Source organism: Pollicipes pollicipes, unplaced genomic scaffold (genome assembly GCF_011947565.3).
Source record: "Pollicipes pollicipes isolate AB1234 unplaced genomic scaffold, Ppol_2.1 Scaffold_4740;HRSCAF=5597_pilon_pilon_pilon, whole genome shotgun sequence".
NCBI lineage: Eukaryota > Metazoa > Arthropoda > Thecostraca > Pollicipedomorpha > Pollicipedidae > Pollicipes > Pollicipes pollicipes.
Window position 1 is genome coordinate 42,973,323 of NW_023596545.1, and position 26,583 is coordinate 42,999,905.

A 26,583-nucleotide genomic window follows, 5' to 3' on the forward strand; every position below is an offset into this window, starting at 1 on the left:
GTCTTATGCGACCGGATCCGACCTGCCCTGCTCTCCCCGGCCGTCCGGTCCGCCCGCCCCAGCGTCTGCTCCTGCGGACAGGCGTCGATGGCGCGCGCCCAGGAGGCGTGCGGCTCGCTGGAGGTGGACGCCGCGCTCGACATGATCCGAGGCCTCGACGACGAGCTGGAGCAGTTCCGGCACGCGGCCGACTCGCTCCAGCTGAAGCCGCTGCCCGGCGAGACGGTACGACGGCGGGGGCAGACGGCGCCGGCGAGGCGGCCGGCCGGCCCTCCCGGCCGGCCGTCGCGTTTCTTCGCGCTGAGTGCGCTGTTGTCCCATGCCAATCGCACAGGCGCTGAGTGCACTGTTGTCTCATGCCAATCGCACGGGCGCTGAGTGCACTGTTGTCCCATGCCAATCGCACGGATGCTGAGTGCACTGTTGTCCCATGCCAATCGCACGGGCGCTGAGTGGGCTGTTGTCCCATACCAATCGTACGGGCGTCGAGTGGGCTGTTGTCCCACGCCAATCGCACGGATGCTGAGTGCACTGTTGTCCCGTACCAATCGTACGGGCGCTGAGTGCGCTGTTGTCCCTACCAATGGTACGGGCGCTGAGTGCGCTGTTGCCCCATACCAATCGTACGGGCGCTGAGTGGGCTGTTGTCCCATACCAATCGTACGGGCGCTGAGTGCGCTGTTGTCCCATGCCAATGGTACGGGCGCTGAGTGCGCTGTTGTCCCATGGCAATCGCACGGGTGCTCGGAGCGGGCAGCGTCGCTGCGCCACCCGAGCTCGGCCACTGACCTCTGCTGATCCCTGCCCGCAGTCTGAGTCGGCCCGCGCACAGTCTCAGCGCCTGCAAGAAGACCGTGGGCTCGACCATGACTCAGCTGCTGACGGCGGCCAGCGAGGGCAACGAGGACTACGCCGGCCGCGCCGCTCGCGAGACGGCCAATGCGCTGCGCGACTTCACGGGCGCCGTGCGCGGTGTGGCGGCCACCACCGACGACCGCACGGCCCAGCACAAGTCAGTCCGCGCTCCGCCGGCGCCGCTGCTGGCCAGTAGCTGCACATAACTGAAACAGGGGGATGTTAGCATCCTTGCACGTTATCTGGGTGGGAGGTGGTGCAGACGCGTGTTTGATTGGCGTTGCCGCCTCGCAGGTGAACGGTGGACGATGTTTGTTAGTGAGCGCCTGGCTGGTCTCGTCCAGGTCAATTCACCTGCGTCCACCAAAGTCCGGCTTGCTCGAGGGGCACCGCCAGCACACGGTCCATATGTTTGTATGTTGCTTCTATTAAGTTGCCTCCTCTCAGCATGCAACTTGGACCATGCCGCGGGCCGCGTGCGGTGGCCGCGAGCCTGTGTGCGCCGGCGCGGCCCGCTGTCTGACCCGGCCGTCTGTGGCCCGCCCTCCGCAGGGTCATCGACGCCGGCCACGACGTGATGGGCTCGTCCATCATGCTCATCGAGGAGGTCAAGATCATCGTCACCAACCCGCGCTCGGCCGACAGCCAGCGCAAGCTGCAGACGGTGGCCAAGGTGAGTGATAGGCTCGCCCGGCCGTTCTCTGTCTCCTCCCTCGGCTGGCCCGGCCCGGCGGGTCCGGCAGGTGGTCGCGCGTCTTCCTCAGTCTCCCACAGACAGGAGGCGCCCGCTCGTCCTCCTGTGTGCTCTCTCTCTCCCTCCGTTCTGGGCGTGCTCCCCTGGCATGTGTGTGCCATCGGCGGGCGCCTGGTGTGCGCGCGTCGACACGCCGGACGGCGACCTAACGCCGGCCGACATCGCAGGGCGTCAGCCAGGCGCTCAACAACACCGTCAACTGCCTGCCGGGCCAGCGCGACGTGGACGTGGTGCTGCACGAGATCACGGAAACCACCGGCCGCCTGACGCGCCACCAGTTCCCGCCCGCCACCAAGCCGTACGGGTGAGTGGCGGCGCAGCGTCCCGCCACGCACGGGCGGTGCGACTGACCAGGCCAGGCCCGGCCGCCGGCTGCGGAGCGGCCTGGGACATGTGGGCCGTTTTTATGTCCTTATGTCTTTATAGTGTAAATGTGGCCGTTCTTTTATGTCTCTAGGGTGTAAATGGGGCCGCTCTTCTATATCCTTATGGTTGTCAATGAAAACATGTGTTTTATGAATGTGCATGGGAGCCAATTCTCTGTCGGTTACCACTGTATCGGTGCTTTGGGGTGGGACTGCGCGGTGCGTGGGCAAGGCGTTCCCGGTGCTCGACATGTGCGGTCTGTCGGCGGACGCGGCGGGTGGCTGGGTGCTGCTGACCCCACCTCGCGCTGCGCCGTCCCCAGCGAGCTGCAGGGTGACCTGAGCCGCGCCGCCTCCCGTCTGAACGACGTGACCGGCGAGGTGGTACACGGCGCCAAGACGTCGCCCCGCCCACCTGGCCGGCAGCACGCAACAGTTCGGCACCGCGTACGGCGACGTGCTGGAGGCCGGCATGGGCATGGCCGGTCAGACGCAGGTGGGTGGCGCCCAGCCTGCGCGGACCGGCGTCGGCGTCCGGCGGGGTCACGCTCAGCCGGCTGTGCCGGGGTGGAAGCGCTGATTTCTGGCGGCGCGGTAGCGACGTACATCAGCGGTTGTGTGCGTGCACACGTTCCGAGAAAGTGAAGCATTTGATTGCGATGTCATGACTGGTGGGTGATTCGTTTCCCGAGCTCTGAGCTGATCCCTATCACGAGCGCAGGAGCTGCCCTGGCGTGGCCTGGGATCGGCCTGTGGCGCGGCTGGGCGCCGCCGCGGCTGCTGCTCCGCTGTTCCGCTGTGTCGGCGGTACCGGCGGCTGACAGCGTCCTTCTCCCGCAGGACGAGCGTAACCGTGTCGAGATCGTCGAGTCGCTCAAGTCCGTCTCGTCGGTCTCCTCCAAACTGCTGAACGCCGCCAAAACTGTCTCGGCCGACCCGAACGCGCCCAACGCCAAGAACAACCTGACGTCGGCCGCCAGACAGGTGTGTGGCGGCGGCGCTCCCCGCCTCCCCCACCCGCCTTCATACTGATACTGCGGTCGAATGGGAGCGACGCGGCCGCTGCTAGTTTGGTATAGTTTGACTGAAATTATTGGGGTACTCGTCGCTGTGTTCACGCCATATTTGAACGGAGGTGAGGCGCCCGCTCTCACGCAAATGCACCTTCGGTTCATTGGATCATGGTGCCGGGAGTGTTCGCGAACACCGGAATCCGATCCGTAGTCGTAGCTGGCCGGAACCGAACGGCATGGCTGGCTCAGTGTCCGCGGGGTTTGCGGGCGATTCCTCCGCCGTTGCTGTTGTCCAGTGGAGGAGGCAGGTGTCGGTTGTCGCGCGCGGCACCTGCCGTTGGCGGCCGCTGACGGAGCGGCTGGCGACAGGTGACGGACGCGATCAACAGTCTGGTGAACGTGTGCACGTCGGCGGCGCCGGGCCAGCGCGAGTGCGACAACGCCATCCGTCAGATACAGAGCATGCGGCCGCTGCTGACCAACCCCACCGAGCCGGTCAGCGACAGCTCCTACTTCGAGTGCCTCGAGACCGTCATGGACAAGTCGCGCAGTCTGGGTACGTGGCGCCGCCGCCGGCCGGGTGGAACGGCGCGGCGTGTTGGAGAACTGGACGTGTGCACCAGAGTGCTGATTATGTGGTGTCATTTGTTGCTGTGAGAATGCTATTGATTTCTGCGGCTCAGCACGAGCTGTGAAGATTTTCTTGGATGCGTTTTGCTGTTACCGAAAGACGGAGTGTGAGTGGTTAGAGCTGATTCTCCATATCGCTGACTTCATGCCTCGCTAGTTTAAACGGAGACTGTAAGAGGCCGAGCTGAGCGCGTTGTTTAGTGCTTGCTTGCGATCGTCTGCGGCATTGTCTGCGCTGCATCGCGCCGTCGTCGGTCGCCCACCGCCACGCGCTGATGGCCGCCTCCGCGCGCAGGCGACGGCATGACCGGCATCGCCAACCACACGCGGCAGCCGGAGCCGGAGCGGTTCGCGCAGTCGGTGGGCTCCGTCTCCGATTCGATCTGCGGTCTGATCGAGTCGGCCGCGCAGGCCAGCTACCTGATCGGCGTCTCGGACCCGACCTCGGTGGCCGGCCGGCCGGGCCTGGTCGACCAGAGCCAGTTCGGCCGCGCCCGCGACGCCATCCAGCAGGCGTGCCAGGCGCTCACGGACCGCACCAGCAGCCAGCAGCAGGTGCTCTCGGCCGCCACGCAGATCGCCAAGCACACGTCGGCGCTGTGCACCAGCTGCCGCGTCGCCAGCGGCAAGTCCACCAACCCGGTGGCCAAGCGGCACTTCGTGCAGGCCGCCAAGGACGTGGCCAATGCCACGGCGGCGCTCGTCAAGGAGATCAAGGCGCTGGACCAGGACTACAGCGACGCCAACCGCCAGCGGTGCGCGCAGGCCACGCGCCCGCTCATCGAGGCCGTCGACAACCTGTGCAGCTTCGCCAACTCGCCCGAGTTCGCGTCCGTGCCGGCCAAGATCTCGACCAAGGCGCAGCAGGCGCAGCAGCCGATCGGCGACGCCGGCAAGCGCATCATCGACGGCTCGTGCTCGCTCATCACGGCCGCCAAGTCGCTGGCGGTCAACAGCCGCGACCCGGGCCGCTGGCAGTCGCTGGCCACGCACAGCAAGGACGTGTCCGACTCGATCAAGGCGCTCGTCTCGTCCATCCGCGACAAGGCGCCCGGCCAGAAGGAGTGCGAGGACAGCATCGAGAAGCTGTCGGCGAGCATCCGCGAGCTGGACCAGGCCAGCATGGCCGTGGCCAGCCAGAGCCTGGCGCCGCGCCGCGACAACACGCTGCAGGGCTTCAGCGACCGCGCCGAGAACGCCGCCAGCCAGGTGAGCCGCGCCGGCGCTACCGCAGTGGGGAAGGCGCGGGCCGGCTTCGGCCCGTAGAAGAGCTAGTCTTTTAAAGGAACTGGCTGTGTAGGCGTTGTGGAGTACTGGTGCTGGCGTGTGCGTGATGCGTTAGATGCAGCGGCACACTGGTCGGGTAGGACCCGTGTGATGTTCATTTGTGCTTAATTATGTGTGCCTTAGACCGTCCCTTACATTGGTAGATGCATGGAAAATGTGCTCTTAATGTGCTCAACCTAGGCTATTACTCTTCCCCGATCGCGTATTCGCACGCATTTAAATATTAGTATTATATTAGTCCTGATATAAGTCCCAAATACTAGTGCACGAGCTAAAAGTTCTGGGCGCACAGTACTCAGTGCTGTGGGGTTGATGCTCTGCGGCCGGCCCTTCGCGGCGTCGTTCTGACCCGTCCTGCCCGCTCTCCACAGATCCTGAACACGGTGGACAAGGTGCGCATGGCGGCCAAGGGCGAGGCGGAGCGGCTGGGCCACGGCGTGACCGCGCTCACCTCGTTCTTCGACCCGCTCGTCTCGTCCGTGGTCGGCACCAGCTCGCACATGATCAACACCAAGCAGCAGATGATGCTGCTCGAGCAGTCCAAGACGCTGACCGAGTCGGCGCTCCAGCTGCTGTACGCTGCCAAGGAGGGCGGCGGCAACCCCAAGGTAAGAAGCCGCGCCGGCGGCAGCACCGGCCGGCGCGTGGCCTCGTGTGACCGGCGGAGGGATCAGACGGCCCTGGAGGAGCGATGGTGACTGATCGAGTGCTCGCGTCAAGAGGGTAACGCCTGGTGAGCTTCTCCCCCCTCCTCTCAGCTGCCGAGCACAGTCTGGCACATGTGAAACTCGCGCCGGCTGTGGGGCTGTGGATAGAAGAGCCATCATTGGAAGGGCTTAACGTGATGGCTTAGCAGTTACTTTGTGGCATTTCGTGTCACTGCGACTGTTTTCGTCTGTGTGACCTTTTGCCCGTCCCGCCAACTTTATTTGTGGCTCTGCCAAGAGTATTCTGATCAGCTATCCCGTGTTCTTATTGAGATGCGCCTTTTTCAGATATGGATGCACCTTTCCCGCGGTGAATGTGACGAAAGGGACCAAACTCACTACGACTTTGACCATTTCCCGTTCCCTTGTGATGCGTGCCCTTCAACTAGCCATCGTTTTCTTTTATCTGCATTTTTTTCTTGTTGCCGAGAGTGCCGTGCTTTCCACCCACTTCAACCACAACTACTCTGAATATTGTAAGAACAGCTGCAAATGTCACATGATGTATCGGCGTACCAAGATGCCCCAGATATATCCATCCCAGAGATATCGTCAGCACCGATCACAGCTGGTATTTGCCAAAGTCTGTCCAAGCCTAATGTTTATGTATGGACACGTGACAGCGTGGGAGATCCGGGCCCGTTTGGGCTGAAATTCCAGTTGCCTGACCGGCTGGTGCCCCCAGGCCACGCACATCCACTCGGACATTGACGAGTCGGCCGACACCATGAAGGAGGCGGCGCAGGACCTGCTCTCCAGCATCGAGCACCAGGCGGCCAACGCCGGCTTCGTCAGCGGCGTCATCGAGACCATCAACAAGTCGATGGTGCAGCAGGACTACACGGACAGCAGGTGGGCGGGTGCTGTGCGCCACACGTGGGGAGGCGTCTGGAGGCGTGCACCGGCCGGCGCCGCCTCGGCCCGGCCGAGCGGACCACTGTGCCGGCGGCCGACGGCAGGCACAGCGGCCGTGCTCAGCTCGGTCCCTCTGCGACGTGCCGTGGGCTGAGCGACGTGCGCGCCCTCTGCCCGCAGGGCCTACGGCGACCTGAGCTTCGTCGACTACCAGACGCGCATGGTGCAGGACGGTGCGCGAGATCAGCAAGACATCGCAGGAGATGTCGCAGAAGTCGGCGACCGAGCCGGGCCAGCTGGGCCAGCTAGCGGCCGACATCAGCCACCACTACAGCCAGCTGGCCGCCGACAGCCGCGGCGCCGTGATGGTGGCCAACAACTCGGACATCAGGTGAGGGCCGCCGCCACCGCGGCCGCCGCGCGCTGGTCTCCAGCCCCGCGCTCGGGCCGGCCGCGCACCACCCTCTCTCCGAGGTGGGGCAAGACACGGCCGCGCCGCCGGGCTCCAGCCTCGCGCTCGGGCCGGCCGCAGCACCGCCCTCTCTCTGGGGTGGGGTAAGACTCCGGCCGCTGCCGCCGCTGGCCCCAGCCGCGCTCGCGGGCCCGCAGCACCGCCCTCTCTCCGGGGTGGGGTAAGACTCCGGCCGCTGCCGCCGCTGGCTGCCCAGCCCCGCGCTCGGGCCGGCCGCAGCACCGCCCTCTCTCCGGGGTGGGGTAAGACACCGACCGGTGCCGCCGCTGGCTGCCCAGCCCCGCGCTCGGGCCGGCCGCAGCACCGCCCTCTCTCCGGGGTGGGGTAAGACACCGGCCGCGGCCGTGCGACTGCGTGCTCTGCCCGTCGTCCGGTGCGATAGGTGACTTGGGTTTATTTCACCTGTCGATAAGTTTCGCTGTGCACCGCTGGTCACCGGCCGTGTATCCCCCTACGTTTCCTGACATTCATCTGGTCGCTGACCCCGTGTGTGGTCCGTGTGCGCCGGTCGCTGACTGTTGTGCCGCGTGCAGTCGGGGCAGCGGTATTGCCCGGTGTGTTTCTTCTGTACCACCGCCGCCACTGGCCCTGACAGGAAGTCAGCCCTGAGACAGTCACTTCTTCGCGCATGGATGAACGCTAGCCATGTCTTCTGACGTTTCTCCGCGTACCGCCGGCCGCCAGCCGCGTTTTTCAGCGAGCTTGTCGGTATACTGCGGGACTGTTACCACATTGTGCCGCATCTCGACGCCGGCTGCTGGCCGCGTTTCCCGCGTGTTTTTCCGCGCGCCGTTTGCTGCGCTTTCCTTTGCGTTTTTTTTCCGCGCGCCGCTAACCGCGCGCTCCTCCGGCGTCTGCCGCAGCAACCGTCTGCACTCGTCGGTGCAGGACCTGGGCCAGGCGTGCGTCGGCATCGTGAAGTCGGGCGGCAGCTGCCAGGCCGCGCCCGGCGACCAGGCGGCGCAGCGCGACGTCGTCGAGTCCAACAAGCTGGTCCAGGACAAGGTGCGACCGCCCGCGCCGCCACCGCTCGGAGACGGCCGACGCCTAAAGGTGGCACGTGTCGCGCTGTTGTTCTGAAGCGGCCCACGTGGGTCGGCGCCGAGAGCCGTGGGCGCGTGTGCGCCGCCTACAGATGTCGCGCGCGGCGGACGCCGGCTGCAGAGCTGTGTGGGCCGCTCGGTGGCGTTACGTTCCCCGGTGGCGGTCGTGTGACGGCGCCGCTGACACTGGCGGTTGTGGGGCGCAGCCAGTCGGCCGGTCCGGTGCGCGCCCTGGCGGCGGACCGTCGGCCGCCGGCGCGAGGCTGACCGAGCTGCCGTCCGTGATGGCAGGTGGCGCAGGTGCTGTCGGCCCTGCAGGCGGGCTCGCGCGGCACGCAGGCCTGCATCAACGCCGCCTCCACCGTGTCCGGCATCATCGGCGACCTGGACACCACCATCATGGTGAGTTCGAGTTTGCTGGCTGCCGCCCTCAGGCCTTCGCCGACCGCTGGACGTCGCCCCTCCGACCGCCCGCAGGCAGCCGACCGTCTTCTTTCTTTCATTGTTGGCGGCTGCAAAGCTGTGTTGCCACCTTGCCCAATGCTTAGTTTCGGAGTGGCCAATGTTTTTTCTTGTTTGCTTTTGTCACCTTGCGATTTCTCCCTCGATGCCGGTGACGCTGATGTGAGCGCCAGGCGGGTGGCAGTGATCAAGAGCCGTGGCGTGCAGGACTCGTCGAGACTGGACAGGACTCGTCCCGGCCGTTGGACGGGGTTGCCCCGCCCGTCCCGCGGGCGCCGCGCCTCCCCCGTCTGACCCCACCCGCCCTGGCCGCCAGTTCGCCACGGCCGGCACGCTGCCCGCCGAGAACGAGGAGGACACGTTCTCCGACCATCGCGAGACCATCCTGAAGACGGCCAAGGCGCTGGTGGAGGACACCAAGACGCTGGTGGCGGGCGCGGCCAGCACACAGGAGCAGCTGGCGTCGGCCGCGCAGAACGCTGTCGCCACCATCCTGCAGCTGGCCGACGTGGTGAAGCTGGGTGCCGCCAGCCTCGGCTCCGACAACACAGACGCCCAGGTCAGTGGGCGCGCCGGGCCGCGGCGGCGGCGGCGCGCTGCGCTCGTGCCGTGCAGCCGGCCGGCCGGCGCGAGGCTGCCGATGTGGCTGCCGGAGCCGGCGGGCCGCTCTGTTTCGGCCGCTGCAGAGGTTGTGATGCGAATCGGCGCAATAATGGCGCGAATCGTCATAGTAATGGCGCGCTTCGCGAAGGATCGCCGCGACAGGGTGGCGGCAGCGGCGTGCGTGGCCAGATGGCGACAGGTGATGCTCAGACGCTGTGAGTGGTGGCGCGGTGTGGCGGCGCCAGCGTGGGCGGGGCCGGCCGTGACGCCGCTGCCACCGCTGCCGCCAGGTGATGCTGATGAACGCCGTGAGAGACGTGGCCTCGGCACTCGGTGATTTGATCCACGCCACCAAGTCGGCCGCCGGCAAGCCCTCCACCGACCCGGCCATGCTCAACCTCAAGGACTCCGCCAAGGTGAGCGCGGCGGCCGGACCCGCGTCGTCTGGGGACGGGGCTGGTTGTGGTGTGGGGCAGGGTGGGAGGCGCGCCGGACCCGCGTCGTCTGGGGACGGGGCTGGTTCTGGTGTGGGGTAGGACGGGAGGCGCGCCGGGCCCGAGCTGGTGGCGGGGGTTGCGCGGAAGCTGAGACTGCGCGCGGCAAAGTGGTCGCTCCGCCTGGTTGAGCATCAGCGGTGCTCTGGGAGCCACCTGGCGTCTGCCGCCTCCCGAATGGGCAGGTCGGCCGTCTCAAGGTCGTCCGATGCAGGGCCAGTCTGGGCTGTTGCCTTGATGACAGATTATGGCGGCGGTTGCGTGTCGATGTGAGGGGCTGGTGCGCTGAGTCAGGTGTGAAGGGTTGTTTAGTCTCGTGAACCGATGACTGCCATCGTGAGCGAGTCGAACCGCCCTCCGTTCACCTCTGTTCATGGAATTCTTCACGTTAGTGGGCATGCCATCCGGGAATCGTGACTATGGATGCGTTCGATTAGTTCGGACGGCGCGGAGCTCTTGCGGTGTCGCGGACCCATTGCCGCCTGGCCGTTTTGCCGTCGGGTGAGGACACATGCCGGACCTTTTTGTGCAAAATATCTGGTTGGTGGCCCTGAGACAGCCCTACCTTGGTGACTCTGAGATAACCGCAGCCGAAACGCTACATTGAGGAACGAAATCGTGCATGTGTTACGAAACGTGGTTGAAACGCGTCGTATGGGCGGGTTATTGGCCAGCCACAAGTTAAGTGACACCATAGCATCGATTTCACCGTTGTGTTTTCTTCAAGACTCAAAAGCCACATGCTGCTGTTTCAGACCAAGGGCAGTCGAGAAGGTCGCTACAGGTTACGGCTCAATGGAAGGGCACAAAACATGCATACTCCTCACGTGGGCTGTGCCGTCCTCAATTAATCGAACGCACCCCATGTGATAGGCAGGCTGGCGTGGGCACAGCAAAAGGTCCCATGATTCCACTAAACACGGAACCCGACGGGATCCGGGATCCGCCCCTGGGATCCAGACACAGACGTGTTATGCCATGGGCGAGTGTCCTGCGGTGGAGGATCCGTGACATGTGCGTTGCATTGACATACGCGACAAGATCTTTCGGTAGTTGAACACCCCCTAGCGTGAGGTTTCTGTCCAGTATCAGTGCGATCTGGGGACGTGTGCGGGCGACCACTCACTTTGCGTGTCTTCTCTATGTAGAGATCTGGGCTGTCATCCTTCTCCTTCTCCGACGTTTTGTCTGTAGTCAAAACAGAAATAGAACTCAGGCGTGCGCCTCCACTCACTGCCGACTCTCGGCGTTTTTGAAACCCCCATCCGCCTTTTTCTCTCTTTCTCTGCGTGCACTGATTTCTGTTTCTGTCTCCACCGCCAGGGGTACACATCAGAGTCAGACTACGTTACTGATTGGGCCGTGTCCGACCAGGAGGAGGAGCTAATCCGCTTGCTTAGTGTCGAAAATCTCAATCAGCCGCAAGGCGATATTGACGACGCCAAAATTATCCGCAGCTTCTGAAGCCGGCCGCGCGCGCGCGCTGGAGTCCCGCGCGCGGCCGGGGGTGTGCGGCAGGGCCAGGCCCCCGTGTCACGCGTGTTCGCTAGGGACGTCTCGAGACGGTGGTGACGCTTTGGTGCTTAGAGCTGGCGCGCGCTGGGTAGTCGCTGGCCCAGCAGTGCCGCTCATCTGATATTGGAGGCGGGGCGAGTCGCGCCCTCTGCCCGCGCGTCCGCTGGAGAGGCCCAGAGACGGCGGCCAAGCCGTGGCACGGATAGTTGCTGCGCGCTAAAGAGCCGCAGGGCCAGCATTGCCTGTCAGTCGGCGTGTATAAGAGTTGAGGCGGAGCCCGGCGGTCTGCCGCGCCCGCCCGCCAGAGGCTCGGGGCCGGCGGAACTGGCGGTGCGGTGCGCGCCAGGGTCGCTGCCAGGCCCGTCTATCTGTCGCTTGAGCTTTAAATACACGAGTTTTGATACACACGCCGACTGTGGGCGGGCTTGCGAGCCCCGGCTAGCGAGAGACGGAACCCGTCTCGGCGTCCGCACCTGCCCAGGTAGGCTGGCCCGGCGTGCTGAGCGCCCTCCTTCACTAACCGGGGCGTGCTGGCGCCGCGTCTGGCTAGACATAGCTGTGTAGAGTGGCGCCGTCTGCGGCGCGCTGGGCCTCCGCTAACCCGCCCGCCCGCCCGCCCGCCCTGCCACCCTGCCACCCTGTCTGTCAGCTAGAGCCCGCCCGAGTCCCGTCTGCCAGCCAGCCAGCCAGCCTGCTGTGTGCATAGCCGCCTGCGGTGTCCGCAGGGCGTCGCCGGCGGGCCGCCCGGACGAGGCTGGAGCATGGCGCCCGGCTCGGCGCCCGACCGCCGTCCGTGCTCTGAGTGCGTGTGCGTGCGTGTACGCGTGCTGTGAGTGCGTAGCGCGGCCGTCGGCCGCCGCCGGCTGGCGCGTCGCCGCCGCTCACGCCGCCGCTGCTCGTCCGCAGGTGATGGTCACCAACGTGACCTCCCTGCTGAAGACGGTCAAGGTGGTGGAGGACGAGCACAACCGCGGCACGCGCGCGCTCGAGGCCACCGTCGAGGCACTGGCGCAGGAGCTGCGCGCCTTTGACTCGGCCGAGCCGCCCAAGAACAAGGTGGGCTGACGGCCCAGCGCCGGCGCGGCGCTGGCGCTGCCGACCGCCGCGCCGCCGGTGTTAGGCGCGTGAGGTCGACATGGGCCGACGCTCTCGATTGGAGTTCCTAGACGTGCTCGAGGCCTGTTGGCGGAGGTTCGGTGAACCGCTGTGACCGTCTGGTGCCTGCGTTTGTGGTCACCTGCCAGTATATGCGCGACGAACGCTGCAATGCCGTCACTCACGTGTGACTGGCTCGGCGCCAACCCGCCAGGTGTCGCCCGAGGAGCTGATCCGCGCCACCAAGCCCGTCACGCAGGCGACGGCGCGCGCCGTGGCCGCCGGCAACAGCTGCCGCCAGGATGACGTCATCGCCGCCGCCAACACCGGCCGCAAGGCTATCGCCGACATGCTGACCGCCTGCAAGGTAGGCCGACCCGCCCCGGCGGCGGCGGGGGGAGCTGGGCTCTCGCAGCGCCGGCAGGGAGGGGGAGGGAGGAGTATCTTGTGACGGTCGGGAGTCGCTGCCAGCTTCTGCAGGCGGTGCTTGTGTTCGTTCCTGCCAACCTATTCTGTGACGTGGACGGTGTGGTTGAATATTCATAATTGCTGGTGTGGTGGTAGCCCGCGCCCGCCCCTGTTTGAGGGCTCGCGCTGTGCTGTGGCTGTCCCCGCCGTCCCCCCCCGGCCGCTGAACGTCGGCCGTGTCGGCAGGGAGCGGCGTACGCCGCCGAGTCGGCCGAGCTGAAGACCTGCACGCTGGAGGCGGGCCACAGCATCGCGGCCGAGTACCGCCGCCTGCTGCAGTGGGTGCTGACGATCCTCAACAAGCCGACGGCCGAGGCCAAGCAGCAGCTGCCGGCCGTCAGCCGCCAGATCGCCCAGTGCGTCACCGAGCTCGTGGCCGCCGCCGAGCAGCTCAAAGGTGCGTGGGGTCGCGCGCCGGCGGCCGTCCGCCGCGTGCCGTGGTCGTCTCACCCGCCCGTCCCGCCCCGCCCGTCCTGCCACGCTCACGCACGCTTGCTGAGGCGCGTGGCGACCGCACCGTCTCGTCGCACACGGTTTTACGACGCGGTGGCTTCGTTTTTGCTTACACGTAGCGCGTTCTTTGTCGGGTTGTCGGTTGTCGGCTCCACCCCATAATGCCTTTTTCGTTGCTTGGCTACCGTCCTCTGTGTCTACCACGGGCGTGTGTCGGCGAGCTGCTGGGACGGCCGGCGGCCTGCGGCGGAGTCTCGGCGTCCTGGGGGCTCCGTCCGGCGCCGGCGCGGCACACACTCCTGCTCCCGGCCGCCGCCCAGCCGCGGCGCCAGCAGCTGGTCCGTCGCTCTGGCCGCCGGCGGCGACGCGGCGCGCCAGCCCTCTAGCTCGGTTGTCCGCCGTCCGTGTGGGAGTGACGTGGCGTCCGCCGCGCGGCGCGTTTTTGGCCAGACTTGAGTGGTTTTGCTGCTGCGCACGCGCGCGGGCGCCGGCGCCGAGTGCTTGTGTGCGCGTGTGCCCCGTCTGACCTGTACGTGTCCGCGCAGTGGAGAGCGGCGGGGGCTACAGTCGCCATGGCAACGGTGAGTGCGTGCGTGTGCTCGCAGCCAGCGGATAATCCACGGAACGGGACCTGTACGTAGTCTAGCAGGAGCTGCCGACCTAATCCCTGGCGTGGACCGGGCGCGACGTCACCGGCCGGTCAGCTGGCGCGTGACGTCAGCCGGCGTGTGACGTCAGCTGCCGGTCAGGCCCGCGTGCGCGCGGAGCCCGCCGCACCGCAAGCGCCTCGCTGCGGTGGGCTCGGCGCCGCGCGCGCCCGGGCGCCGGTGACGCCGCCGCCCGGTCCGGGTAACCGAGTGATGCCTGCGCTTCCACTGATCTCCGTAGCGGCCGGCCGGCGCCTCTCTTCGTTGACCTGTCTGGCTGTGGCGGCGGGCCGCCGTGGGCCGGCCGTCTGCCTGCCGAGCATGGGAATGTGGCGCCGGGGCGGCGTCGCTCGCGCCGCCCGCCCCCGCCCGCGTCGTAGCGTAGCTGGACGCCCGCTCAGCCGGAGCTGACGCTGCTGCGGCGGCCGCACGCGGCGCGTCCGAGCGGCTCGGCCGCGCAGCACCGAGCTGCGGCTGACGCTTTGGATGTTGTCCGACGCTCGGCGACAGATGGCAGTGTGGTCAGTTTTCTTCCGCTGGTGTGAAAGCTATGTGTTTGATGGTGTAGCTGCACATACGTGCAGGTAAGGGAACTGGTGCGCCGCGCCTGTCGCGGACCAACCTGACACCCCGTGCATCAACACCACTCACTCGTCAGGCTTATCTGATTAATCCCATAACACCTACCTTCTGAGGTATGACATATATAACAGGTGGCTTCTGGTGTGGCCATTAATCACGCTCTGTACTGTAGATGATGGACCCGCAAATGCCACATGGTATGTATTCAGCAAAAGCTTACATGCCTACATGCCAATCGAATATCGTGGCTTAGATTGTCTTCAAGTGAAGTCCTTTCTCCAGCCTTTGCGCAGTGAAACACGTCTCGGGCGAAACATACACACGCGAAAGCAGATCTGACGGAGCGTGGTCGAGACGTCGGAGCGCTGGCAGCTCGCCTGTCTTCAGCCCCCTCCACCGGCCGCTCGGCCGTCTCCGCCGGGCGGCCTCCCGTCCGCCGCGCCGCTCCCGGCCGCCTCCGGACAGCCGGTCTGTCGTCCCCGCGGCGCCGCCCGCGAGCCCGGGCCGGGGCGGTGCTGACGGGCGCGCCCTGTGTCCCGCAGGCGGCGACTGGGTCGACCCGGACGACCCGTGCGCCATCGCCGAGACGGAGCTGCTCGGCGCCGCGTCCTCCATCGACGCCGCCGCCAAGAAGCTGGCCAGCCTGCGGCCGCGCCGGCCCGTCAAGGTTTGTGCGGCGCCTTTCGCCGCTCCTTCCGCCACGCGTCCGCGCACGCCGCCGCTGGTGGCGGAGGCTCGGCCCGCAGCCGCGAGCGTGGGCTGGCCCCGGTGTGTGCGCTCAAATGGCGCCGCGAAGCGCTGACCTGCAGCGGGTTCGATGCGGTGAACTGAGCCGGCGTCGCTTTGTACGGGGTCATTCTGTTCACGCGCGAAGCGTGCGGCGCTGTCCGAGCGTGCACGCGTTAGAAACTGCGAGCCGTCCGAACTATGTATGCCAGACGCGCGAAGAAGGCTGGTTTGAAGGCGTTGTAATGCGGTTGAGACGCTGCATAGCCACGGATGTATCGTCGTCGCGCTCGAGGCCGTGCATCCCGTTGGTATGTTGTGTTGGCTGATGCTCGCCGCGCTCTGGGTAGTGACGTCATTGCCGGCCCTCACGGGCGCGCTGTCAGGCGTCGCCGAAGAAAACATGTGCAGCGAGAGGGTGAGCACCCGGCGCTAAGATATGTTTGATATTCTTGGTTGTGCCTTAAATCAACCAGATATCAGACATATTATTAGCGACGGGCTGCACAGTCGCCGACGGCCGCGGCGCTGGCCGGGCCGCGTGGCTGACGGCCGACTGCCGGCCCGGCGCCCCTGACCGAGCCGGCTGGCCGTCCCCAGGAGGCCGACCAGGACCTGAACTTCGACGAGCTGATCCTGGACTCGTGCCAGGCGATCGCCGCCGCCACCTCGGCGCTGGTGAAGGCCGCCTCGTCGGCGCAGCGCGAGCTGGTGGACCGGGGACTGGTGAGTGGGGCGCCGCCGTGCCGTCCGGACCGCCGTCAGACGGCCCGCTGACGACGGTGTGCTGAGAGCGGCGCCCGGCCGCTAGACTGCGCCGTAATGCGTTCGACTGTTCGGGTAGTTGTTAAAAATGTTTGATTCGGGAATTTTGACTTTCGGCGTAGTGCACGGAGAAACAGGGGGTGGCACGCACGGGTCCATCTGGGGTCGAGACGAGGTCTAGCCTTCATGTGATACTTAGGCTTATTGAGCGCTCCCAGCGATGTGCACAATATGTCGAGGCTGCTCTCATGTGTTGTAAGCTCGTGACCCTTCCGAGTTCGCACGATAGAACGGCTGAGTTGTAGCGTGACCGGGTGTCGTTCGGCGCGTGCGTGCCGGCAGCGTCCGTGCCGAATGTGTCAGGACGGGCCGGGACGAGCGCGCTCGCCACCCGTCACGCGCCGTTCTATTGTGCCGTCCGCTGTCGACCGCCGGCCTGTCGTTGCGCCTGCGGCGCCGCCCGGCGCCTGTCGGCCGTCGGCGTCAGACGGCAGCGCGGCGCCAACCCTGTCGTCCACGCCGCTCTCGAGGCCGGCCCCCTGTCGCCGCTCTCCTCTCCGCCCCCATGCCGTGCTCCCGCCCGGCGGCCGCCACCGCTGCCACCCCGCCCCCGCCCCCGGGGCCGGCGGCCGCGCTGGCCGGCCGGCGTGCGGCAACTGTGCCGCTCTGAGCGCGCGCCGCCGCCGCAGGTGAGCCAGCGCGCCCACTACACCAGCGAGGACGGCCAGTGGTCGGAGGGCCTGATCTCGGCGGCGCGCACCGTCGCCGTGGCCACGCACAGCCTCTGCCAGGCGGCCAACTCGCTGGTGCAGGGCCACTCGTCCGAGGAGATGCTCATCTCGGCCGCCAAACAGGTGAGGCGGCCACGCTGGCGCCGCCAGTGGCCGCTTGAAATGACGCGGTGGCGTTTGTCACCCAGTTATTGATTGAAGCCGGTCACAGTTTGTGCAGGTGCGTGAGCCGTCTGGTTGTCGTGCTCGCCGGTCGTGCCGCCTAGGCGGCCACGGTTGCCGGTTCGGTGAAGCGAGTGCGTAGCCTGCGGAGCCCGGTTCTGTCCTTTGACTGCCGCGCTGCCCGCCAGGTGGCCGGCTCCACGGCCCAGCTGCTGGTGGCCTGCAAGGTAAAGGCCGACCCGGACTCGGCGGCCACGCGCCGCCTCCAGGAGGCCGGCAACCGCGTCAAGAAGGCCACCGACAACCTGGTGCGCGCCGCGCAGCAGGCCATCGAGCAGGACGAGGAGCGCAGCCTGATCCTCAACAAGCGGCTGGTGGGCGGCCTGGCGCAGGAGCTGGACGCCCAGAGTGACGTGAGTACGGCCACGGCGGCGCCGCCGCGCTGCGTCTGTGAACAGCGACGGGGCGGAGATCCCGCGGCGGACGCCAGCGGGTGCGCGGGTAGTTGGGATTTGTGCCGCGGGTGTCGTGGTGTTCTGCTTCTTCGTGACGTCACGGGCGGGCATTGCACGTCCGAGCTTGACGTAATGGCTCTAAAAGTCAGGCTTAGAACGTTGAAGCGAGGCGACGGTCAGTCGATGCGTGGACCCATGATGGCGCCAGCGAGGCCGAGCTGCGGCCGATGTCGCGGGCGTGGGCTCGGCTGAGCGACGCCGGTGTGTGGGTGGCCGGCCGCCGCCGCTGGGCTGCCGCTGTGCGTGACCCGCCGACGTGCGACCAGGTGCTGAGGAAGGAGCGCGAGCTCGAGGACGCCCGCCTGAAGCTGGCCGCCCTGCGTCGCGCCAAGTACGGCGAGGGCGGCGACAGCGAGGGCGAGGGCTACCTCAGCGGCTACGACAGCTCCACCAGGTGCGCTCACTCCCGCCTGGCCCAACGGGGATGCACTGCGCGGTGGGCGCGGCTCCAGTGTGGGTCGAGCCGGCCAGAGCGCCCCTCGCAGTCGCTCGAGATCCGCCAGTGGCGGTCTGCACTTCCGGCTGGCGCTAGGACTGTATGGGCCGTAGTTACACTTCATGTTGTTTGATGGGGCACGGTGTAGTATGTGTTTGCGACGTGTTGCAATGCCCAAGCGCTCAGACGTGGTGTGTCGATATGCGTCATGAACGAGCTTTCCGCTGTTTTTTTTTTTTACTGTTTAATCTCTGTGACAAATGACACGTAAGCCTCTGACCCGCTGATGGTCGGGAGTGCCTCGTTGGTCCGGAGTGGCCGGGACTCCTGTGTGTTCGAGATATCCGGCGCCTGCGTGCCCGTGCCCCCGCCGACCCGCGCCAGCGGTCGCCGTCCGAGCGCCCCTGTGCCCGTGCCTCCCGCCGAACCGCGCCAGCGGTCGCCGTCCGAGCGCCGTCCGCTAACGCGCGCCCGCCGGCCGGCCGCCAGGTACGACTCGTCGCGCCACGAGACGTCCCGCCAGGAGGCGAACGGCGCGCGCAACGTCAGCTACACCACGTCGTCGGCGCACTCGACGCCGCAGTCGACGCCCGGCAACACGCTCAGCAAGAAGTCGTACAGCGTGACCCGCGAGTTCGCGTGAACCAGCCGGGCGGCGACGGCACGGCATGGGGCTGGCCGGCGGGCTGGCCAAGCTCACCATCGAACGCTCCACGGCCAGGTGCGCGCCACGGCCCGGCTCCGGGCTCTCGGCTGGGCACCCCGTGGGAGCGGGACGGCGCGCCGCGGTCGGCGGGGAAGGGGGGTGTCTGGCGCCGGCGGCTGCCCCCGTCTGGGATCGGCGCGTTTGTGGTGCTTGCGGAGCGTAGAGGTCTTTGTGAAGCTTGCCGTGATCTCGTGTCTTGAGTTATGTGACGCCCTCTCAACCTTCACCACCCGCACCCCACCCGCCTCACCCCACCTCATCCCGGACCCCGCCTATTACTTCACTTCTTGTCCGTTCCTGCCAGCTTTCGTGGCGTTCGCTGAGGTGAGCTGACCTGACCTGACCTGACCTGACCTGATCTGACCTGACCTGAGCTGAGCTGAGCTGATCTGACATGAACTGACCTTACCTGAGGTGAGCAGAGCTGGAATGAGCTGACCTGACCTGACCTGACCTGACCTGACCTGAGCTGACCCGCTCGTGTTTGGCAGCCCGGCGGCGGACCGTGGCGCCGACATGGACAGCTCCATCACCGAGGGACCCAGCTTCTCGGAGTCCCTCAAGCACTTCAAGAGCTTCGCTGGGACCCAGCAGTCAGAATAGCAAGTTTTCAACAAGGTCAGTGACTGGCCACAGTGCAGCCGCTGCGCGACGCGTGACGTCAAGGTGACGTCAGGCTTAGATGACTGCTCCCTTGCTGAGCGACTTGAATAGTTTCGGCCCGTATTGCCAGGGGTTTGTAAAAAAGTTCGGCTTGCAGACGGCAGCGGGCTCTCGCTGATCACATTGTCATTAATTGGCGTCCGGTCGATGTTAGCAGCGGGCCGCGAAAGTGTCAGCGGCCAGGTCCCTGGGCGGCCGAACCGTCTCTCTGCGCGCGCTGCTGCCGCCGTCTGACCCGGCCCCCTCGCCAGCCGTGTGACCACCGGGCCCCCGTCCCCCGGCCGTCCTGACCACCTGCCCCGTCCCTCCAGCCGTCTGACCCCTGCCCCCGTCGCCAGCCATCTGATCTGGCCTCCTCCCCAACCGGTCTAACCCGGCCTCCCTCCCCACTGTGTGACCCGGCGTACCCAGTCCCACAACCGTCCTAAGCCAACCGGCCCGTGCCCCAGCCGTCTAATCCCCGGCCCTCGCTCGCCAAGCCGTCTGAACCCTAGCCTCGCCGGTCTGACCAAGCCCCCGGCCGCCCACAGTCGAGCAAGCAGCACCACAGCGCCGTCCTGTGACGCGCGGCGGCGACCCGCTCGGCTCGCTGGCCTCGGCCGAGCAAATGCTGTCGCAGAGCTCTCAGCGCGTCGAGAAGACTATCACCATGAGCAACACGAGCCGCTCCTACCGGACCGGCCACACCTAGAGTCGCCGCGGCCGCCGAAGACGCCGACGCCGACCGGCGCCGGCGCGCTTCGGCCGCGCTGCTTCTCGTCCGTATGCCATTTAACTGCGCGGCTTGTCGCGGTCTGCGGGTGGGCGGAGGCGGCCCGAGCGTCCCCGGACCGGAGGCGCCGCGGGTGTCGACCGGCGGGCGCGCGCGCTCGCGCCGCGCGGCCCGGAGGAGATGTATGGTGCAGCGTCCGTCTGGTAGTGACGTGTGATTTGTGCGTGCCTATATGACCACTATAACCTGGTGCTGCGGCGGCGGCCGCCCGCTTCGTGTGAGAGTCAGCGCCCAACATATCACGACTAGAGTGGCAGTGTGCGCGGCGACGCGGCCCTGCCGACCCGAGGACGACCGCGGCACGTCGGTGCGAGGTCATCGGAACTGGCGCGCCCCGGCCGGACCGGCCGGCAAGCGACGGGATTGTGTGTGGGCCGGTGGAGGGTGGCCCGCCGGCGGCGCGCGCGGTCAGTAGCAGGTCGTCTGGGAGTCACGTGGCCGGTGATCTCCTCGCCAGCGGAGGGCGGCCGGTGAGGCCTGCTCGGCGCTGGCCGAATACCGTCTGATAGTTTATGACAGGGGCGGCCTGGTCTGCTGAGTGTTAGCTGAAGATGACCCGAGTGAAGCTGCCCAGGGAAGGCCATGCGAAGGCGGCCGGACAGGCGCACTCCGGGTCGATCGGGGCAGTATTAATGCTGACGCGCGCGCGCCTGTATATTCGCTTACCTTGGTCCGGACAGACCGCCGGATAACGCCTTACACCTAGGATACGTTAGTAGATAAGCGTTTCATAAACAATTGACTATTTCCGGAAGTTACGACGTAATTTCGGTGTTGTACAAACTAAGAGGAAATATACTTTACCCTAGCGCATGTGTTTGGCGGAGCTGGCGCGGGAAAGCTGGCGTCGTGACGTGACGAAATAGTGTGAGAAGACCTCGACTTGCTATGGCCCCCCCCCCCCCCCCCCTCCTTCCCTTCAGCTGTAACCCGGGAGCAGTAACCATACTCGAGCTTGGTTTTCCCCTTGCGGACGGACGAAGCGTCACACGAGCGGTGGCCGCGCCGCGCCGTCCACTCCCCAGCCGCAGCACCGTCTACTCCGCAGCCGCGGCGTTCGTACACCAATGCGAAGCTCTGGAGTTAGCGAGGTCCGGGCACGCCCCAGCCGCCGACTGGTGCCGGGAGGTGCCCCAGCTGCCGACGGTGCCGGGAGGTGCCCCAGCCGCCGACTGGTGCGGGAGGTGCCCCAGCCGCCGACTGGTGCCGGGAGGTGCTCCAGCTGCCGACGGTGCCGGGAGGTGCCCCAGCCGCCGACTGGTGCCGGGGGGTGCTCCGCAGCCGACCGGTGCCGGAGGTGCCCCAGCCGCCGACTGGTGCCGGGAGGTGCTCCAGCCGCCGACCGGTGCCGGGAGGTGCTCCAGCCGCCGACTGGTGCCGGGAGGTGCTCCAGCCGCCGACCGGTGTGGGGGGGGTGCTCCAGCCGCCGACCGGTGCTGGGAGGTGCCCCAGCCGCCGACTGGTGCCGGGGGCGCTCCAGCCGCCGACTGGTGCTGGGAGGTGCTCCGCAGCCGACTGGTGCCGGGAGGTGCTCCAGCCGCGACTGGTGCTGGGAGGTGCTCCAGCCGCCGACCGGTGCCGGGAGGTGCTCCAGCCGCCGACTGGGCCGGGAGGTGCTCCAGCCGCCGACCGGTGCCGGGAGGTGCCCCAGCCGCCGACTGGTGCCCGGACGGTTCAGCCCGCGGTGCCCCAGCCGGAGCATGAGCCGGCCGTCGGCTGGCGCTCCGCCACGCTGGCGGGCTGGCGGCCGATCCTGCCCTGTGGATCGACGGCAGCATAACCAACTGCCGTGACGAAGCTGGTTGGGTGTTCCAGTTATCGACGATTTTCTTCGGAAAGAGCAAAGCGCACAAACTTCGTCGTCTTTAAAACGAGGAAGCCTACACAAGCTAGTTTGTTGCCATACTTTAGCGATCCACGTGAAGAGGAGTTTCAAATTCATGCCAGGATTTGGCGGAGATCGGTCAGCTCTTACCAAATTTGGTCAGCCGACGCCCGAGTTAAGACTGCTGGCAAACACCGGGCCCAATCATTCTCAGCCATAATAAGGGGATCATCCTTCTTTCCTTTGGTCACGAGAAAGATAAGCTGTTAATCTTCCCCAAAACCAAACTACTCGCCGGTGGTTCTTCACAGAATCGACGTCGCTTACATGACTCGGCTGGCTTCAGCCAAACATCGTACCAGAGCGAACGTTCGCGGGAAAACCAAGAGGTCCGCTGCGAGGAGCGGCCACGGCTTGAGAAACACCCGGAAACGCGGATCGCCAAATCACCGAGTCGTGCTGCCGATGCTGCAGAATGCGCATGCGCAGGAATTAGTTCATTTAAGCCTGATTGATGTGGGCGCGGCCGGCCCGCGGCTGCGCGATGGTCGCCCGTAAATAACCAGCCTTCCTGCCCGGGCCGGGGTGTTCGTTATTGCAGCATCAGATGCGGCGGTAATGCGCGGCGTCGCCGTGCTGCTAATGCTGCAACAGTGTGTGATGGCTGACCCGGTGGTCGGCCCGCCGAATTCCAAAGGCTCGGCGATGCTGCGCCGCCTAACAGCCGTTGTTGTAGAGGGCAGCACCGGCTGGCCGCCTCGGGCATGTCGGCACAGGCGCTGCGGACGAGTTTTGGGCAGCGAGGCCGTGGGTGCCAAAGATGCACGCGGTGATGTTCGACGGGCGGTTGGTGGGGCAGAATCGCGTGAGCGCATTCGAATCATGTGAGCTTCGCGGCCCCCGACATGTCTCTCAGAGACTTCACAGAGGTAAGTCGCTGTTGCCCGTATGTGCGATGTTAATTTGCGTCGGTGATGCCAGATTTTCGTCTATAAACTCAGCACTTTCGGGCCTAAGATGTCGTTACAATGTTTATGCAGCAGGCTGAAACGTGCGGCATCGTCAACACTTGCGGTTGGTGATTGCTTCGCCATATTTATGTGAAGGTGATCGCAGTTCATCTGCTATCAGTCGAAGGCATCGCCACACTTCACAGCGTGGCGATGCAGTGGAATGAGCTCCCCGGGTCAAACCAGCTTTTAGAACCGTTAGGTGCTGCTCCTTCACCCGCTCCGCACGGATAGTACCTGGATGGTAGAGGCTTGCGTGGTTTGGGCATGTTCGTGTGGCCGTGGTCGGCACTGTGCAAATGTGAGCCGGAGCAGAGGACGTGCCTGTTACGCTGGGGAGCGTGTTTACGCTGGGGACGTGCCTGTTACGCTGGGGAGCGAGTGCGTGTTTTAGCCCACGCGACGAGTTTTCACTGACTGGCTGAGCACAGCACAGCACAGCGACTGGCAAGCGACTGGCTGAGCGTCCATCACCTCTGCGTCTTGCAGCACTGGGGCATTAAAGCCGGACGGTTGTCTTGGTCCGCTGAGAATAGGAGCCGAGCAAGGCGGGGCGAGGCCGGCGTCAGGGGCGAGCCTGACGCGGGTCGGCCGCTGCCGGCGCGAAGGCGCCGCTTGACGAGTCCGCCCAGCCGGGCTGAGAGGGCGGCTGTCGACTGAACCCAGGCCGCCCGACAACCGGCCAGCTGCTCGAGACGCGCCCCAACCCGGCGCGCGGGCGCGCCCCACCCGGGCCGGCGCAGGCGCGCTCGCGGCCGACGGGCCGACCGGCTGATGAGAGGCGGGTGGGGGGTGGTGGCGGCTCTGGCCGGCCGGGCCGGTCCGATCGCGTGCTGGGCCGCCCGGTGCGCCTGCCGTGACCCGCCCAGCCCTGCTGCGTGCGTGGACCGGTTCGCTGCCGCCGCCCGAGCCGTCGACGGCGCCGAGGGTGGCGCTTGGGTGTAACCGGGATGATGCCAACTGCCCTCCGCGGTCTGGTGCTGCCCTCGCAGTCTGGTGCTGTCCTCCGCAGTCTGGTGCTGCCCTCCGCAGTCCGGCGCTGCCCTCCGCGGTCTGGCTCTGCCCTCCGCAGTCTGGCGCTGTCCTACAGCGGGATGTTGCGCCCTCCACCGCGAAGTTACTGTGATCCGGGCCCCATCATCAGCACGTGATGATGGGAGTCGCAACCATGATGTGAACGCGAGTTTAATGTTCTCTGGGCCCGGGGCGACTTCGCAGTATCACAGCCACTCTACAAAAGGGCACGGTCGACGTTACAAAAGGGCACGGTCGACGCTAAAGAAAGGCAACGACCGACGTCACAAAAGGGCACGGCCGATGTTACAGAAGGGCACGGCCGACGTTACAAAAGGGCACGGCCGATGTTACAAAAGGGCACGGTCGGCGTTAGAAAAGGGCACGGCCGATGTTACAGAAGAGCACGGCCGGCGTTACAAAAGGGCACGGCCGACGTTACAAAGGGCACGGCCGATGTTACAGAAGAGCACGGCTGGCGTTACAAAAGGGCACGGCCGACGTTACAAAGGGCACGGCCGATGTTACAGAAGGCACGGTCGGCGTTAGAAAAGGGCACGCCTGACGTTACAGAAGAGCACGGTTGGCGTTACAAAAGGGCACAGACGCATTACAAAAGGACACGGCCGACGTTACAAAAGGGCACGGTCGTTCGGGATCCAGCCGTTGGCATCGAGAACTGAAGGTCATTTGAAATGTTTGTTTTGTTCACCCCGTACTTGCTTTAAGCAGGTTGGAAACATCCATTCCAGCCAGGATTTTATCGCGGCCCCTGTCGGGCCCCAGGCGGGCAGATTGAGTGGGCCGTTACAGGATGCCCAGCTGGGTTCTGACGGGGCGCCAGCTGGGTTTTGACACGTCACCATGGGTTCTGACAGGGCGCCAGCTGGGTCCTGACAGGAAGCCAGCTGGGTTCTGACACGTTGCCAGCTGGGTTCTGACAGGACGCAAGCTGGGTTTTGACAGGGCGCCAGCTGGGTCCTGACAGGGCGCCAGCTGGGCTCTGACAGGGCGCAGCCGGGCTCTGACAGGGCGCCCGCTGGGTTCTGACAGGGCGCCAACTGGGCTTGGGCTACGCATAGGGGCTGCAGGTTTTGTTCCCTAAGCCTAACCTGGCTGAACTACAGGTCTTTTGAAGGAAGAAGTAACGGTTTCAAGCCTCTGGCATTGTGCTGCTTCATTTTGAGCATATCCTGCCCCTGAATAAACTTAGAAAGCGGTTTGAACACTAATAACCCATGTTCTTTTTAAGAATCATACGTTACTGAAAAAGACACGTATTGTGTTGTCAACTTTGGAAAGCACTCCGCTTTTGAGCAAGGTCGCTTTGTATGGCATGGGCTCGGGTAAGCATTTTCATTGCATTTTAGAGCAGTTAATCTGAAATGCTGCCTTCGTTTTCCAAAAATGAAATTCGACGGCACCCGTTTCTGAATAGCCATTATCGGATTAGGGCATTTGCCAACTGCCCCGTTCGGGAAGGTCTACAGGGACCTGGCCGATCTTTCTGGTCCAGGTGTCTGACTGGGATTTGTTGCCACCTCCATGGCCTGTCACTGACCATTGACCGCGACAGATGGCTTTGGTCTTCGCCTGACATCAAGATCAATGTCAACTGAAACAAACAGCACGATGGGAGTGTCCGTGCAGGGGTGCTCAATATAGCCTTAGTTTTATCGGTAAACGGCACGCTGCACAACCACATTCCACATGTGACTTTCACAATGAAGAACGGATCATGGACCCGCCTTTGTCCTCAACAAAGCCGAGTGTTGGAAGCCCTACAGCTCAGTGCAGGTCAGCTCCATTGACGCCGCAGGGACAGCGTTTGCCACAGGGTTTACATGGTCATGTGACACAAATGGAGAGGTGCCATGCAGTCCCGCCATACAGACCAGGCGTCCCCCCCCCTCCCGGTCACGTGATCCCCGTGCCTATTTTGACATGGCAGCGGTGGTCTCTGTCGCCGTCGGAGTCGCCGGGTTCTTCTCAATGGCCGTCGAAAACATACAAATCAGCAGCCTACGGTAAGAGATGTCTATTCAGTGCACGGTTGCCCTTATGAACTAACCCTGCAACCGAGTATCACTTTCACTTTCACCTTGTCCTTCGCAATAAACTGGTGGGGTCATACCAAGCCAACTCAACGATTTTTTGTGTAGAACAACCTACAGAAAAAGTGCAGGCTAGGCGTTTTACCGAGGGTCGACAGGAGATATAAAACAAATTCTCATTATCATCACAATTTAAGGGAATAGTTCGATTACCTTCTCATACAGGGTCGCTAACACACAGGGCAGCGAGAAAGAAAAGCAAGGTCAAAACATTTACTTACACATCCTTAAGAGTAATGTCGCAAAGTTTTAAATGCAATAGCTTTTATCACTTTTGGGTGTAAGTGCCCATCTCTTCATTTAACATACCACACACTGGTCCTGTGTTGGCACCTAAGTGGTTGAGTGTTTAAAGAAATTTTTTAAAGTAATCATGCTTCTTCAAAGATGTACTTTACGTCAGTGTAGATAATACTTTGAAGTAGCCATGTTTACTTAAATATTTACTTTGAACATTCAACTTGTTACTTGCCGCGCCAAAACAGCACCAGTGTGCGGTAGCGTAAAATAGAGGCGTGCACTGAAAACGGATTTACGCCACGATGGCGGGTAAATACTCAGCTGCAGGCTCTGGGAGGAATGGCACACAGACGTATTTTGCTCTCGAGCCATGGGTGCAGTCACCCCTCCAACAGGAGTCAGTACTCCTCTCTCAGGTGTTCAACCATCTACGTCACTCCCGCCATGGAGTTTAACCCATTTCTTTTCCAATGGCGCCGGCAGGGGTGGATCTAGCCTAGAGTTGTTTTATTTTGGGGGCGGGGGCCAACCGTTCGTCGCCAGCTGGCTGGTGTGGGATCGAGGTCCAGTGCATGGTGCCTCTCGCGAGTACCTAGAAGGGACA

The 26,583-nt window shown here is 64.8% G+C and overlaps 1 protein-coding gene across 1 annotated transcript in view; it reads left to right on the top strand.

Moving 5' to 3' along the window:
- Positions 1–19,781, top strand: part of LOC119098416 (talin-2-like) — a 70,966-nt gene extending 51,185 nt beyond the window's left edge. The window contains 28 exon segments of the mRNA XM_037221332.1: positions 82–233; positions 812–1,012; positions 1,408–1,528; positions 1,777–1,913; positions 2,298–2,385; positions 2,387–2,470; positions 2,815–2,958; positions 3,357–3,543; positions 3,913–4,826; positions 5,276–5,512; positions 6,297–6,463; positions 6,647–6,692; positions 6,694–6,857; positions 7,802–7,943; positions 8,273–8,383; positions 8,760–9,002; positions 9,337–9,462; positions 11,962–12,111; positions 12,365–12,517; positions 12,805–13,015; positions 14,843–14,967; positions 15,627–15,752; positions 16,481–16,645; positions 16,873–17,097; positions 17,466–17,593; positions 18,125–18,274; positions 18,833–18,934; positions 19,518–19,781. Coding sequence (XP_037077227.1) covers positions 82–233; positions 812–1,012; positions 1,408–1,528; positions 1,777–1,913; positions 2,298–2,385; positions 2,387–2,470; positions 2,815–2,958; positions 3,357–3,543; positions 3,913–4,826; positions 5,276–5,512; positions 6,297–6,463; positions 6,647–6,692; positions 6,694–6,857; positions 7,802–7,943; positions 8,273–8,383; positions 8,760–9,002; positions 9,337–9,462; positions 11,962–12,111; positions 12,365–12,517; positions 12,805–13,015; positions 14,843–14,967; positions 15,627–15,752; positions 16,481–16,645; positions 16,873–17,097; positions 17,466–17,593; positions 18,125–18,274; positions 18,833–18,934; positions 19,518–19,695 — 4,977 coding nt within the window. The 3' untranslated portion in view covers positions 19,696–19,781.
- Positions 19,782–26,583: the final 6,802 nt, after the last annotated feature.